Source organism: Copadichromis virginalis, linkage group LG6, assembly GCF_057382275.1.
Source record: "Copadichromis virginalis isolate Kocher_CV1m ecotype Utaka linkage group LG6, C_Virginalis_male_GT1.1, whole genome shotgun sequence".
Classification (NCBI taxonomy): domain Eukaryota; kingdom Metazoa; phylum Chordata; class Actinopteri; order Cichliformes; family Cichlidae; genus Copadichromis; species Copadichromis virginalis.
Window position 1 is genome coordinate 30,584,754 of NC_140623.1, and position 15,376 is coordinate 30,600,129.

Below are 15,376 nucleotides of genomic sequence, written 5' to 3' on the forward strand. Positions count from 1 at the left end.
TTGTCCACCTCAGGTATCAAAAGTACACTTTTATGTGACATTTAAGTTGCTGTGTGCTATGCTTGGTACAGCTCACACCAATACTCTGGAATATGAAAAAGCATATTTTATAGCATATAATATACATTCTTAAGACTTCATTTATATTCATTTAAGCAACTTTTGAAATCTACGTTCCCCAACGTTTTCATTTAATTTCAGTATTTATCTCAAATACACTGTTCACACATTTAATAATAATAATAATGAGAATATTTTATATACTTTTAATATATTTAGAAAGTTTATTACACACACACACACACACACACACACACATATATATAGAGATATATCTCTATATATATTGAGTATATATTGAATTGAGTAACATAATGGACTGCAACAGTCATGAATGATTGTGAATATATATATTTAAAAAAGGAAGGAAACACCAAAATTAATTTATCTTCTTTTTGTAATACAGGTAACAGTGCTGCATTGGTTAGAGTGACACAGTCTAGTCAGAAAAGATTGGAAAAATACAAAATTTGCCAAAGAGAACTGACCTTTGGACTATCCATAATATTATCACAGGACTTGTTCATATTACTTTATTACTTCTTTTTTGTCGCCTTCTAACTACTTTATCTTTTCCTTTTCCAGGCTAAATGGGCATAGTTGAACAAATGACCTGGGATACAATCACTCTTCTTTAAAGTATGTTGGTGTTTTAAAAAGTTGTTTAACAATTGTAACACTCATGCCAACAAAATGAAAACAAAAAAGTGCATTTATAACATTTTAATTGTTGTATTTGACATGCAATTCGGTTATTAAGAAGTTGTGATAAGAGAAAAATGCCATTTTCTTTTGGGGGAGGGGTTTCTCAAGAGTTATTTTATATTTTAAATAATAATTTTGGAACCACTTTATCAACAACTAGGTTTACATTTTGTCCCAGGACAGATATAATTAACCCCCAAATGCATGTTTTAATATCTTATAGATATTTTCAAATTCATGAGTGGGACAGACAATGTTCTACAACTGTAGGATTGACTCCTATATGTCTGAAAATAGCTGGGATAGGCTCCAGCGCCCCCCGCGCCCCTGAAAAGGATAAGCGGAAGCGAATGGATGGATGGATGGATGTCTGAAAATATAAAATCTGAAATGTAGCATTACGGTTTAAAAAAGAAATCTGCATCAAATTATGTTTATTAAACTAAAAAATTTAGTATAAAACTAAAAAGCATTTTGAGTTTATGACATTTTAGGAACGTCACTTATCTTCCCTTAACCTAAAGGTATTTTTCCTCATCCATCCAGTCAAGCCTTTTATAACTCTCAGGGATGTACAATGATATGAGCCGATTTTGTGACACAGATGAGGTGTTTCTAATAAATCCAATCAAGTCCTCGAGGTGACCAAAATTAATCCATTTGCTTCATAGAACATATTTAAAAAACCCGAAATGACCACACACACAACAATAAGTGGTGTGTGTAAGATTAAACTGTGATGTATTGAAAATATCCACAATAATAACATTTGAATCTTTATGTTGACTTGCCACATTACATTGTGGACATAAAAAAAGAGGGAAAATATAATTGAGCTAGTTAAAATTGTATTTTCCGCACTCATAAGCCAAGAAATGAGGGCACATACACATAGTAAGTAAAGCACAGAGGTAATTGCTATGATTAAAAGCAGTTTTCCATTCAAATAAGAAGTTCCAGTATTCTGCTATTATGCATGCTAGCTCATTGTTATGGCACCCCTGACATTTTATTATCCCGAGCCACATTTAATGTCATTAGTTCTACCTGTGCTTTTGTGCTATTACCACTCAAAATGCCTACTGTGGTGTTTACTGGTGCACAACTGGATGCCAACAATTTCTTTGTCAATATATCTGCTGGTGGAAAAAATCTTTTTATGTGGTGTATGAATGTGTCAAACATTTCATTTTGGGCCCCGTGGAGATTAAAATCAAAGTGAAGAGAGGGATCTGCAATCTGGATAACCCATTGTAATTAAAGCATCGGCACATATTATTCATTGAACTTTGTGCGCTGTACGCCCTTGGTGTTTTTCACATTAATCCTTTTATCACCTACTATGCACTCATGTTTTCATGGTTTGTCATAATAGAATCAATGTAAGTCAGGCTACAATAACACCTACATATATAACTGTTAACCAAATGTCAGAAGTTTATTGTTTACATTGCTAGATGTACATTGAAAACCAGGTTTTTATAAAGAAACAGAGGCTAAACTACTGTATATATTACATCAAATGGCAATGTGTAACACTTTGAATATCCAGTCCAGAGTGAGATGCAAAGGATAAGTGTTTGCATGTTCATGTGTGTTGAAGACTTTTTTTTTGCTAATTCTATCACATTGGAATTAGATTGCTTTCACAGGCTGCCATTATACTGTGTAGTCAAAAACATTTCCACAGAGGGAAAAACAAAATATGAATCAAAACATAAACATTTCACTGCAGATTATGAATCATTTCCTCCTTGGCAATGAGATGTGTGGTCTTGTTGACCAGAGACATAAGTGAGTTGAGTTTGTGTGACCAGTCGTTGAGCAGGTCATTGGGGTCTTTGGGCCGCTGAAAGTTGATGATGCCAGCCAGCCGGTCAACCTTGGCGTAGATGGTCTTGTTTACAACTAGGCTGGAGAGGAACTCCTCCGACTCCTGATAAAGTATTTAACGAGAGAGAGAGACCTGGGTTAGTGCCTCTTATTTATAGTTTTTGAGTGTAACTCGGCAGTTCAGAGTTACACTCAAAAACTACATTTAAATGAGTTATTTAGCTATATTGTTTTACTTACATCAACAGAGAGGTCAAGAAGGTTAGCCATCCTTTTCATTGTGATTCTCGTGTAATATTTGGCCATTATTCGGATGTTCTGGGGACAGCAGAAAACACGTGAAAATCATATCACGGTTATCAGTGCACATACAATGTACCTAAATATAAGAGCCAGACAGTTTATCCACTCAATCTGCATAAAGCTTCAGATTCATCTTTATCTCAGTTGCCTCCATCGTATTTCTATTGTATGTCCAATTGTGTTCCATTTAGTCCTATTACATATTAATGATCAAGGAACTGACCTCACAGCCCATTGTTCATTCAGTGGGTTAAATTCAGTCATTGTGCAAATGTAGTGTTTATAAGGCTAGGGAAACCTGCAGTCAGCTGAGACTGAAGAAGTCACTTGGATGACTGACAAAATGTTTCTCCCACTGAAAACGCTACGTCCAGATGAAGAGAATCAACCTTCTGGGATTAGTCCTTGTATCTATTTAAATTGAACTCAGTCTCTTGCTCATTATAAGAAAAAAAGGTTTTGAATGGTCCTGCCAACTACTTTACTTTAGTAAAAAACGAGGGGAAAACATGTCACCCACTGACAAGTTTAAAACTAAGAAAGCACTCAGAAAACCGTCAAAACTAAAACAAGTCTAACAAAGTGTCACAGTTGTGTGTTCAAACTCCAAGTGAGAAGCCCCTGCTCTCGACAATAGGACTTACATGCTCGACCACTCTATTCTTCAGGTCCTTCCACCTTTTCTCCCCTTCCTCTGTATAAGAGAAGACATCTGTTGCAGGGCTGTTGGGTGATCCGTCTCTCAGCTCTTTCCCATAATCCTCCACCAAGGAGGCCCAGCGCATTAACTCCATGGTAGTGAACTGTTTCAGAAGGTCCCTGGGACAAGAAGAATATTTATTAACAACCCCTCCCAATAAAACTTGTATCTACACCTTGCTACGGAGAGTACACACCCAGTATCAACATATGTGAACATTGCTGTGGTTAGCTCTCCCAAGTAGCTTAGGAAAAAGTACTGCCTTGAATTGTTTTGTTGATTTGTTTGGATTGTTTGATTACGTAATTATGTAGGAAAACAACGGCAAAAGAAGAAAAATGAAGCAAAACACAGTACAATACTGCTCCTCTTTTTTTGACTCAGTTTACTTATCTGAAATAAGTGGGAAGAAGTGCACACTTATTTAATCACATTCTTCCTTCATAAGATACTATTTAACCAACTTAATTATTGTTATAAACCTCAACAACAACAACAACAACATTATAAACACTTCCAATAACACAGAATATAAACAAAATGAAATACACAAAATAATAATCTGATCATCTTATATTTACAACTCCATAAGTTCACATCTGCACATGAAAGCCAAGTAACTCCACTTAGGGAATGTTAATTACAAAATCCAAATAAGCACAAAGTAACAACCAGAGACATTCACTGAAATTCAACATTGTCCCCTTCTTTACATCTCTTGAGGACCATATCCATACCATACCTCTCTTTTTGACCTGCTTCATGTTTGGACACTGATTCAACCTTTAACTGTCTCACTCCACACACTCAAACTAGAACTTTTCCTGGTAGTATACACCTTCCGTTTTGAAGTTGCAAAAACCCCTTAAATTATAACTTCATTCTCTCAGAAAAAAATGCTTTGAATATTTCCTGGTAGCTGATTATGTTTTGCTCTTAAAAAAAAAAAAAAAAGTGCTGTCCAGAATTTCACAAGATCTACAAATTTTAATCATTTAATCTTTAAAAATAGTCAATTTATAAAGTCCTTGTAACCTGAATTGTAAATGATCATTACTGCCTTTAAAATAAATAAATAAATAAACAATAACAGTGGATGTGATGTACTTTTGTAGTTATTGCCCCAGACCTCTGCACAATAGCTTAAATAAGGTGAAGCCAGCAAATCATCACCAGAGCAGAAAATATTACCATCATCAGCAAACAGCAACATTTTTAAATAGTTTTTAGCATTTTCTTGAGATAAAAACATTTAGCAACTTCGCTAAAATAGCAAATACCCACTGTGTGTGGGACTGTCCACAAAGATTCATATAGTAATTGAGAAAAGGTAGCAAGCTACATTATACTGTAACATATATTGTGTTTTCTTTGTATTTTTCTATTATCTAGCCACAACACATCTGTAGCTTACTTTTTTAGAGTACAGCAGCACCAAAAGAAGCAAAAATTATTTCTCACTTGTATTTCGGGATTTCTTCCAGTTTCTTGTCTCCACTGATTCTGTGCACAAGGTCTGACTGCTCGTTCTCATAGGGTGAAAGAATCACATAGAGCACCACACTCTTCAGGGCCTGAAAGACAAAAAAGTAGCTGCAGCACTCAACAAGCAACGAGCAAACTAGACATACAGGAAGAAAAAAAAAAAAAAAAAGGAAAGACAAAAAAGACCTAATTAACTGTTACACATAAATACAGATTTCAGTAACAGGACTAAGAGAACGTCTCCCTCCAATACTTTAGGACACATTTAGTCAGGTTAATCAAATACACTTGATTAACTGATCATCAGCAAGCACGATCACCTCTTTAATGGTGGATGGTTTGCTGGACAATGATTCCAAGGACACCAGCAAATCTATAACAGATTGACGCTTTTTTTTTTCAGCCAAAGTGTTGCAATGGCCCAGTCAAAGTCCAGTCCAGATTAAAATGCTGCAGGGTGACCTTAAGAGAGCTGTGCATAAACAAATGCCCACAAAGCTTAGTGATCTGAAGCAGTTTTGGGGGCTGAGATTCCTCCACAACACTGTGAGAGACTGAGTTATACAGAAACTATTACTTCAAGTTATTCCTGTCAAAAGTAGTTCTACTACCCATTGAATCTTAGGGCGTACACACACACTAACTTTTGTTAAATAATTACATGATGCAATACGTCATCTGTTATTGCTCATCTGAGGTTGTATTCATCTCACTTTAAGACCTGCAAATATTACAAAAAACAACAAAACCACAAAAAAACCCCAGTATCATTTTCTACAGGAAACCCCTGTCATTATTTGTAAACAAGTCAGCAAGCTGAATTTGCTAATCACAAAGTTAAACATCCGTTAAAACAACCTTTATACTCTTGACAGTAAATAAATATATATATATATATATATATATATATATATATATATATATATATATATATATATATATATATATATATATATATATATATATATATATATATATATATATATATATATATATATATATATATATATATATATACACATACACACACACCTGTTGCCACTTGCTGCTGTCCTCCAAGATGCAAGGGGTATCATAAATGGCCCTGTAGTGTTTGCAGATGGACAGGTAGGAGCCCTCATGCTGGTCCACCTGAATCATCAGGTTGTAGTACTTCAACTTCTGCTCCTGAGTTGTTCATGAGAAAAAAGTTTGATTAGGTCAGCCCTTGAAGCTAAAACCTACCAAACTGATACAAGAGGGTACAGATGCCACCCATGAAAATACATTAAAATATATTTCATTGCCATCTTTAATTAATTAATTCCCAGTTCCTGGTCTGTTTCATACCTCTGTGCCCTCCTCTTGGAAAAACTTGGTGTTTATCTTCTTGCTGATGATCTGGGTACGAATGTAATCCTTGACAGCAATGCAAAGCCTCATCTGTTCCAATATAAACTCCACCTTCTCCTTTTTCTCCATTGAGCCATATGTCTCCACCTGATCAGAACATGCGTGAGTAATGAATGGGAATATTTATTTAATCTTAATCTATGTATTTTTAAACTATAGTCATACAAATTATAAAATCTCCCCCATACACCCAACAGCAATAAGGAAACAACAACTACTGCACAGACCTCGTCATCTTGAAGGTATAAAATTGAAACCATCTGTTCCTTACCTGTAATTCTTGAAGAATGGCAGCTGCCTCTTTGACCTCTCCATTTTGCTCCTTGATATTAGCTAAGGTCTTTGTTAGCCTGGCACGCTCGATCTCCACATAGATCTGTGACGTGGACAAATTTAGAGTGTTAGTTAAGCAAATAGTTACTATGACCTGCCTTCAACAGACAACAGACATTTGCAAAATAGTTGTGTGTAAACCAGACCACATTAATTTGTGATTGGAAGTTTAGGCATGTGAAAAAAAAAAAAGAATTTTTCATTCCGTTTTTCACTGAACTGAATTTTTCAAGAATTTCATTGATTACAAAAAAAATTCACCTTTCAGATTTTAGGTAACTGTGACCGTATTCAACCTGCAATGCTTAAGCTAGCCTAATCTCTCATTATTTAGCTGTAACTTCTTTGATAGCTTTCCAAATCTATACAAATTTTCAGATATCAACATTAAATCACATATATTCCAGACCTTTCCAGCTGTCACAGTGCGAAGTGTGTCGATTAGCCTCAGCTTGATGGTGAGATCAGTCACAGCATCCACATACTTGTAGCATTCTTGGACCATTTTGGCAACAGCCTAATAGAGGAAAAACAAACAAATAAACAAAAACAACTAACAGATTCAGGTTGTATTAACTTTCAAAGAATGGTTGTGGGTTATTAAGTTAAGCTTATTAAAAGAGCTCTGAATTTAAGGACTTGTCTTGACTAAATTTTGTCGGAGTGGTACTTTCCAAAAAAGTGTATTTAGCATTTTACCCCTCAGAGGAAATCATTTCAAAACAGATCCTGATCTTACACTATAGATAACATTGCAGCATGTTTTCATTAAAAACAGTTACATGACCAGTAATTATGATTGCTCATGTAACTGAGCAATATATTTATACATTGTAATACAATTTGAAAAAAGGCTTTAGAAGCATGATAAAATGTTTCTGTATTAAGACTGTAGATTCAGAAGAATGTTTTAGGACAGAATTGATACAAAACAGGAATCAAGACAAAAGAGGTATGTAACCTGTTTGAGCTGACTCCTCCGTTTGGTGAGTAGCATGATGTTTTCATTGAGTGCATCCCAGTCCTTGGCTTCATAACACATCTGAACCACAGCCACAAGGATTCTGGAGGTTGATACCATGTCTGATGCCTGCACAAAGGTTAAAGGCAGATTAAAAAACAAACAAACAAGCAAACAAACCAAAAACAACAACAATAAAAAAAATACATGTTAACCAATATACATTGCAATCATGAAAAATTAATTTCTTATTTCATCAACACATCTTTCAGTTTTACAAAAAAGACTTTGCAAAGAGAATTATGCGACACTGTTCTCTGGTTAACCGTGTCCATTCGTTTACACTCCTATGATCAGCTGCACCTATTAAAGACTGGGTCTGAATCTGACATCTACAAATAGTTTGAGAATGGAAAAACAACTTTAACTTAAGAATGTGTTTTAATCTCAATTTATATTATTTATGTTACTGTCACATCGGACCCGAGTTCTTAGATGTATTTCTGCAGCTAAATGGTCAAGAACACAAATTGCAACAGTGTACATCGACTTACTGTTCTGGTTTGCTTCTCCAATGATAACAAGCTCTCGATAGCTTCCTGCAACTTTCCCTCCTGCGACAGAAGAATGCACAAATACAGTGTCAGATATATTTATTGCTGTAAGCTGACAACAGGTAAGTCCTGCTTTTGTACCAGCAAAATGTTTAAGTCACTTTTCCAGGTTGGCAAACTAGCTAAAGGTTTAGCTAACGCTAAGAATACTAGCATGCTAGCGAGTATAATAACAAATAAATACCTGCGTGTGTGTGTAAACAGAGTACACTGGAAGTTTATGGAAGTAAAAAAATCCTCAAATTACAAAGTAAAGTATATTTACTGTATATTTGGTCATAAGAGCTATCCAGACAAAGCCAGTAACGCTAGATGCTAGTCTGAATGCTAACACTGATCTCGCTGCACCATGACTCAGCCGGCGCTGGCCTCTTTTACAACCCGCTTACTTTAGCCATTTTTTCACATTCCGGGAGACGCTGGTCTACAGTTGAACTGTAGTCGATCTCCATCTTGACAATCCTCCCATCGGATCTTTCAGATCGCTCCTCAGACATCTTTGCAGTGTACAAATGAAGATAGCGCACGGAGCTTTCTTTTCCTGCGGACCACTGTTTTACTTGTCAAACGAACGATGCTGCGAAAGCGACCAATCAAAGTCGAGAACTAAACTTCTGTCCGAGGCGCCTGAAGGACCGACTATGGACCCCGGTATTTGTCAGGCAGACCTGGTAAAATCCTGATTTTCCCTGATCGTTGGTCAGTAAGTTTATAGTTAAATAATTTAAAGAGTCTGACGTTGAGTGGAATCTTTTAGTCTTTGACTAAAGTTCAGAAGAATGGATACGAATCTATTTATGTTAGTTACAGAGACAGAATACAATAAATAAATGAATAAAAGTTTCCTTAATAATAGATTTTAGGGACTCGTGGACAGGTGACCAGTCTGCCCCAGTGTTAATATTATATATAGAGCCAGACATTAACACCTATGGTCAAATTAGAGTCAACAATTAGCTTAAACCCATGCCTGAAGGAGGAGGACAGAGTACCCAGAAAAAACATGTAAACACTACACAGAAAGGTACCAGATTAGATTTAGACCAACGACCTTCTCGGAATAATATTAATAATACAATTTAAATTCAAATACGTTTACTCAGACGGTCATTTTAATCTGTCTAAGCTGTTCTTTTGACATTAAAAAAGACGATATAACCATGCATCACCAGCAGGATGTGCTGTTTCACCATTTTATAGCTCAATTCATTACTCAAAGCAAACCGCAAAATAACATCTTGAGTGAGTTCGAGTTTATTACATTAATGATGAAGCCAAACGTGCTTAAATTGGGACATAAGTGTTTGTATGGTGTAGTTGGGTGTAGGCGACCTGTCGCTGCACTAATTACTTATTCCGGACGCTCCATTAAAACCTTATTGTTACCGTTTAAATATTTGGCTTCATGTGATTGAATAGTTCCTTATGATGAGCTGCTTGCTGTTGCTTTAACTGAAGAACATACTCACATATTGGCATACATACTAGTAAAACTAATCAGTCTTTATTTCATAGATATTGCAAAAAGCCTGCTCATATATGTTTGACATGCTCAGTATATTTGTTATGTGGCCGACTGAAAGAGACTGCCATATCTGTCCGCCGCTGGCATCAAGTGAAAAAAGTATAGTGGATATGAACTGCCTGGTATGGCTTTCCCTCCACAGTAAAAACAAAGCAAAACAATCAATCAAACAAAAAAAAACAAACAAAAAAACACTCCTGTGGCAGTAAGACTATGCTGTTTTACATTGCTGTTCATATATTTTACTTAATTTGCTCTTAGACACGAGGACTATAATGGTGACAAGGCTAAGAGTAATGGTTGAGCGTTTTGGTGGAATCACCACTGACCACATAGCTTAGAGGAAATAAGAAGCCATACTTTAAAGAATAATAGTGGAAATCATGTCGGTGGTGAAGACTGAAATGGAACAGACACATTATTTTACCATTCACAGAATAAACGTGCCTCACGTGCTTGGCAATCATCAATCAAATGGTCAGGGTGAGTGAAGAACTTTGTGAATGGACAGGATTTGATTGAATGAACACATCGTGTAATTGCAGCAGTCCACCAGGAGGTGTCCTTTTAATGTGTGCGTTGATGTGTGCTTTGAAAGGCTCCCAGTAAATAGAGCCAATGTGGGTCAGTGATTTTCTTCCTCCTGGCAGAGAAAGCCCCTAAGCCCTGAACTAGAATCAGTTTGATCCCAGGGCAGGCTCAGTCAGCATAGACCTCGGAGGCCTGGTAAACTGAACATGACTCGGCTCTGTTGAGAGAAAGATCAAATATGGAACAAGAACTCTGATTGCGAAGGCATAAAAACAATCTCAGCATACTTTCCAGACTTCAAAACCATCAGGAAGAGCTCAGCGTGAGATTGAGCTTCAGATGGTCTCATCATTATTGTGATCATCAGTACAGTCAGCAACAAAAATGTCGTAAATGTCATTATTTTAGCCAGACATTTGACGATTTTAACATAGCATACTGTTGTACAAGTGCAAAATATTTTTGTGGATCAGAGTTCATCGTTATCTACTGAGAAGGATTTTAGATCCAACAGTGTGGGTCAAATCAAGGAAAATTGTATTTTTAAGGAATCTTGAAACTGTGAAACTTTAGACGGTATGCCTGTGTATAATTTTTATAGGACAGTGATTACAGAGTTCAGTGGGTACCTTGACACTGTAATGAGAACTGTATTCCCACCGTACTTGCCCACGATCCCACAGAGACAGGCATCTGCTGGTCTTTAAAGGATCGTGGGAGATTCTCTAAACACTGTAACAGTAAAACAGCAGAAGTGATCATATGTGGTGCACATGAAGAACAGAGCCCATACAGAGGCCAGAGGGTGCATTGACAAAGGTACTGAAAGGCTCTGAAATCAGAATCAGAATCAGAATACTTTATTGATCCCTGGGGGAAATTATTTTTTGTTACAGTGCTCCATTTTAAACCAACATTAAGACAAGACAGACAATACGCTAACTAAGAATAGTACAATATATACATATATATACATACATACATACATAAGTCACTTATAAATAAAAATTTGGAAAAGAAACATGTGTAGTTGTAGCAGCAAACAGTGTACTTCAAGTGGGTGTCCTGTGGTTACTCTGGCTTCCTACTAAAGACCAAAGACATACACGTAAGGCTAATTGGTGATTCTAAACTGGCTGTGGATGTGAGGTTCTTGAATTGTGTAATTAAAGTGTAACTTGCAGTCGGAAGCCTTTTAAGTGGTCAGTAAAACTATTCTGTTGTTGTGAACCTGCAGGCACAAATACCCACAATATAAGAAAACCTGTAAAAGTAAGCAAATTCAAAACAACCTGAACTGAGATTAAAACAGAGATCAAAAGAGAGTTTTAGAGGGATCATAAGATTATAAAAGCACCTTTTCTGCCATTTAAATGTCTTGGAAACGTCCAAATCCCACACACGCCACTGCTTTGAATGCACAGACTAGTTTGCAGTGAGTAAAATTTGTGCTTTTTTCCAAGCTCACATTTTTATTTATTTATTTTTGTGTTAATAATGCAGCGCCTGATGTCATCTGTAGATCAGATGACATCGGGCGCTAATCTCTTTTCTAATCAACACAGACGTTATTGAAATTTTTGGGCCGTCTTTAGGTCAAGTAGTTACGCGAAAGACCATCACTGTTCGACAGCCGGGGGGGTTTAAGATAAACACAGACTGTCAGAAATTAAATACAGGCTTTGGATTTTAAGAAGCTCTTCCTTGTTTTATGTGTCACTGACTAATGAATGAAACCTTTGTGTGACTGTGCTTCATGCAAGGAATGTGTGTTGTGATATCTTAGGACCTGTCTTAAGACATGTCTTATCATATGGTTTTGAGGCATTTAAAAGAATGTCATATTTACCCAGGACATGGCTATAAAACAGTTACACAGTTGTATCTTAGGCTTCTTTTTAATGGAGGCATGAAGCACATTTTTGGTATTCCCCTTTGAAATCCATTAAAAAAAAAAACAATACCACCCATGCATCTCTGGAGTGGTAACAGAATTCGAATACAGCAATGATTAAATTCAATTTAGTGTACTATAGTACTGTGGACCGTGGTTCAGGGGGTTGGGAAGCTCATCTTGTAACTGGAAGGTTGCCGGTTCGATCCCCAGCACTGTTTGTCTTGGTCATTGTGTCCTCGGGCAAGACACTTCACCTACCACCTACTAGTGATGGCCAGAGGGGCCGATGGCGTGACATAGCAGCCTCGCTTCTGTCAGTCTGCCCCAGGCCAGCTATGCCTACCACCAGTGTGTGAGAGTGAATGAATAGTGGAGTTGTAAAGCGCTTTGAGGGTCTCGAAATACACTATGTCAATGCAATCCATTATTAATATAGCAGCCGTGGATGTGTTTCTGTGCTTTGGGTTTAATAATCCTTTACCTTACTGGGCTGTTTGAAAGCCAAATATGTGAACACAGTTACATTGAATCACGGTGTATTTTATAAGACGTTCTTTTCAGTGCAAGCTCAGGTAAATTTAGCACTTAAATTAATATTTGCAGCTTCCCGAGGTTCACAAAGAAGTGGCACATGCTTTATTGCTGTGCCAGCGGGGTTAATTTTCTTGAGTGCTGTATTATGCAAGTTCTTTCTTTGAAAATGTGACTCATTTTGTTCATAAGGCCCAAGTAAAATGGTGCTACTTAATGTTAGACCATTAACTAGAACACAACAAGGAAAACTGTAAACATTTCTCTCAAAAAAGTGTTTTGAATCAATGTTAATCACTTGAATCTTCATTCAGTTAAGTTTATTAAGAAAGATGAGTTGAGTTGATGAGGAGCTCAAGCTTTGTGTTAAAGTTATCTTTTGTTATTCCCAATATATGGTGTAAAAACTTACATTGCTGTGAGGAAACTCACATTATATGATGCTTGTTTTCATATAGCTCTTCTGTAGCAACTGTGCCACCAGATATTTTGAGTTAATGTTAACTGATCACTTAATAATGTATCCCTGTAAGGCAAGGCAAGGCAAGTTTATTTGTATAGCACAATTCAACAACAAGGTGATTCAAAGTGCTTTACAGAGACATTAGAAACAAGAACAAATAAAAAGCATGATTTAAAATTGAATAAAACAAGCAAATAAACTAACTAACTAATTAACAAACAAACAAACAACAGTATATAAAATCAAAACAGATAAAATCAGAACAGTAGATAAAATCAGTAGTTAAATGTAAGTTTTGAAATTTAAGCTTAAAGTGTGGATTTGGTGCTTTATTCAAATGCAGCTGAGAACAGGTGAGTCTTCAACCTGGATTTAAATAAACTGAGTGTTTCAGCTGATCTGAGGCTTTCTGGGAGTTTGTTCCAGATATAAGGAGCATAAAAGCTGAATGCAGCTTCTCCGTGTCTGGTTCTGACTCTGGGAACTGATAAAAGACCGGATCCAGATGACCTGAGGGATCTGGATGGTTCATACTGGGTCAGGAGGTCATTGATGTATTTTGGTCCTAAACCATTCAGAGCTCTTAAAGCAATCAATGCCTTTAAGAGCATTAAATGTTTTAGCTATTAGGTGTGTGATCTGTACTTTAACATTAACGAGGCCACAGTCATGCACAAACTGGTCACATTTGCAATTTTTTTATATTCTTACAATGCTGTAACATTTTTTTTAAAATAATGTACGACATCTATTTGAATTTATTCTCTGTGTTAAAGTATGGCGGATTCTAGCAGGCGTAGCTGACACTAATGGACAGCAGCATTACTGTCACTGACAAAATGTCTTGTTTTCAAAAGGAACTCACAAACTACAGAAATCCAATTACAAATACAGAGTGTTATACAAGTACCAGAAGGTACTTACTGAACTCTACTGGAGTCAGAAATATTAGCACCAATATTCTGAAGGTCTTGCAAAGTTTTTCCCTTCAACCCTTACTTAGGATGAGACAAAGATCTGTGCGTGTGTTAAAAGAGGGCACTGGCTGTCAATGTTAAAATAATAAATGAAGGTTATGGAACAGTATAATAATAGTTCCCAGATCCTTTAGGCCAAATGTTTGGTCAAGTGAGTTAACAATCCTGACTTCCTCTCTTCAGATATGTTGTGAAACCTGTGTGTTTTTAATGGGTGAATTGTGCAAACTGTACAGTTCGTTTACATCCCACTGAAAGGCCAACATTAGTAGCTGCAGTTTATAGGACACATGTTTGCTGTCTTGGCTCTCAGGTATCGTGATGGTCCTACTGAAAACAACAAATGAACCATAACCCTTGTATTTAGCTTCTCCTTAGTTCCTCTCCAGCTATCACATTCAGAAGTTTGCAGACGACACAGCCATCATGGGGTGTATCTGGGATGATCAGGAAGAGGAGTACAGAAGTCTGGTGAGGAACTTTGTCGCATGGAGTCACACAAACCACCTGCAACTCAACACCTCAAAGACTAAGGAACTGGTTGTGGACTTCGGGAGGTCTAGAGCAGGTCCACTGCCGGTTCAGATAGAGGGGGAGGAGGTGGAGGTGGTCAACAAGTACCTCGGGCTGTGGGTGGACAATAAACTGGACTGGTCATGCAACACAGAGCACCTGTATAAAAAAGCCCAAAGCCGACTGTACTTCCTCAGGAGGCTGAGGTCTTTTAACATCTGCAGGAAGCTCCTGAGGATGTTTTACCAGTCAGTGGTTGCTGGAGTACTTTTCTATGCTGTGGTGTGCTGGGGGAGCAGCACAGCAAAGAAGGACTCATCCAGGCTGGAGAAACTGATCAGGAGGGCTAGCTCTGTGGTCGGCATGAAGCTGGACACTCTGGTGACAGTGGCAGAGAAAAGGACATTAAAGAAACTGATGGACATTATGGACAATGCCAGGCATCCTCTGCACACGGCCATAAACAACCAGAAGAGTCTGTTCAGTGACAGGTTGCTTCTCCCAAAGACAAGAACTAACAGACTTAAAAACTCCTTTGTCCCACACGCCATCA

The 15,376-nt window shown here is 37.1% G+C and overlaps 1 protein-coding gene across 1 annotated transcript; it reads right to left on the reverse strand.

Moving 5' to 3' along the window:
* Positions 1–2,178: 2,178 nt before the first annotated feature.
* On the reverse strand, positions 2,179–9,049 carry psmd12 (proteasome 26S subunit, non-ATPase 12). The gene is made up of 11 exons (XM_085459831.1): positions 8,776–9,049; positions 8,327–8,386; positions 7,773–7,901; positions 7,221–7,328; positions 6,750–6,854; positions 6,416–6,565; positions 6,119–6,253; positions 5,063–5,175; positions 3,546–3,720; positions 2,839–2,916; positions 2,179–2,701 (listed from the first exon to the last, which is right to left on the reverse strand). Exons 1-11 carry the CDS (start codon positions 8,881–8,883, stop codon positions 2,492–2,494), a joined length of 1,371 nt encoding a protein of 456 aa, XP_085315957.1. The 5' UTR covers positions 8,884–9,049; the 3' UTR covers positions 2,179–2,491.
* Between the last annotated feature and the right edge of the window lie 6,327 nt (positions 9,050–15,376).

Excerpts from the sequence above, each read along its gene's own strand:
- psmd12 (XM_085459831.1), bottom strand. The coding sequence starts at position 8,883 with ATGTCTGAGGAGCGATCTGAAAGATCCGATGGGAGGATTGTCAAGATG. Across the intron at positions 5,176-6,118 it reads ACAGCAGCAAGTGGCAACAG|GCCCTGAAGAGTGTGGTGCT; the intron begins GTGTGTGTGTAT and ends TTTGTCTTTCAG. Across the intron at positions 3,721-5,062 it reads GAAGAAATCCCGAAATACAA|GGACCTTCTGAAACAGTTCA; the intron begins GTGAGAAATAAT and ends TTCTTGTCCCAG.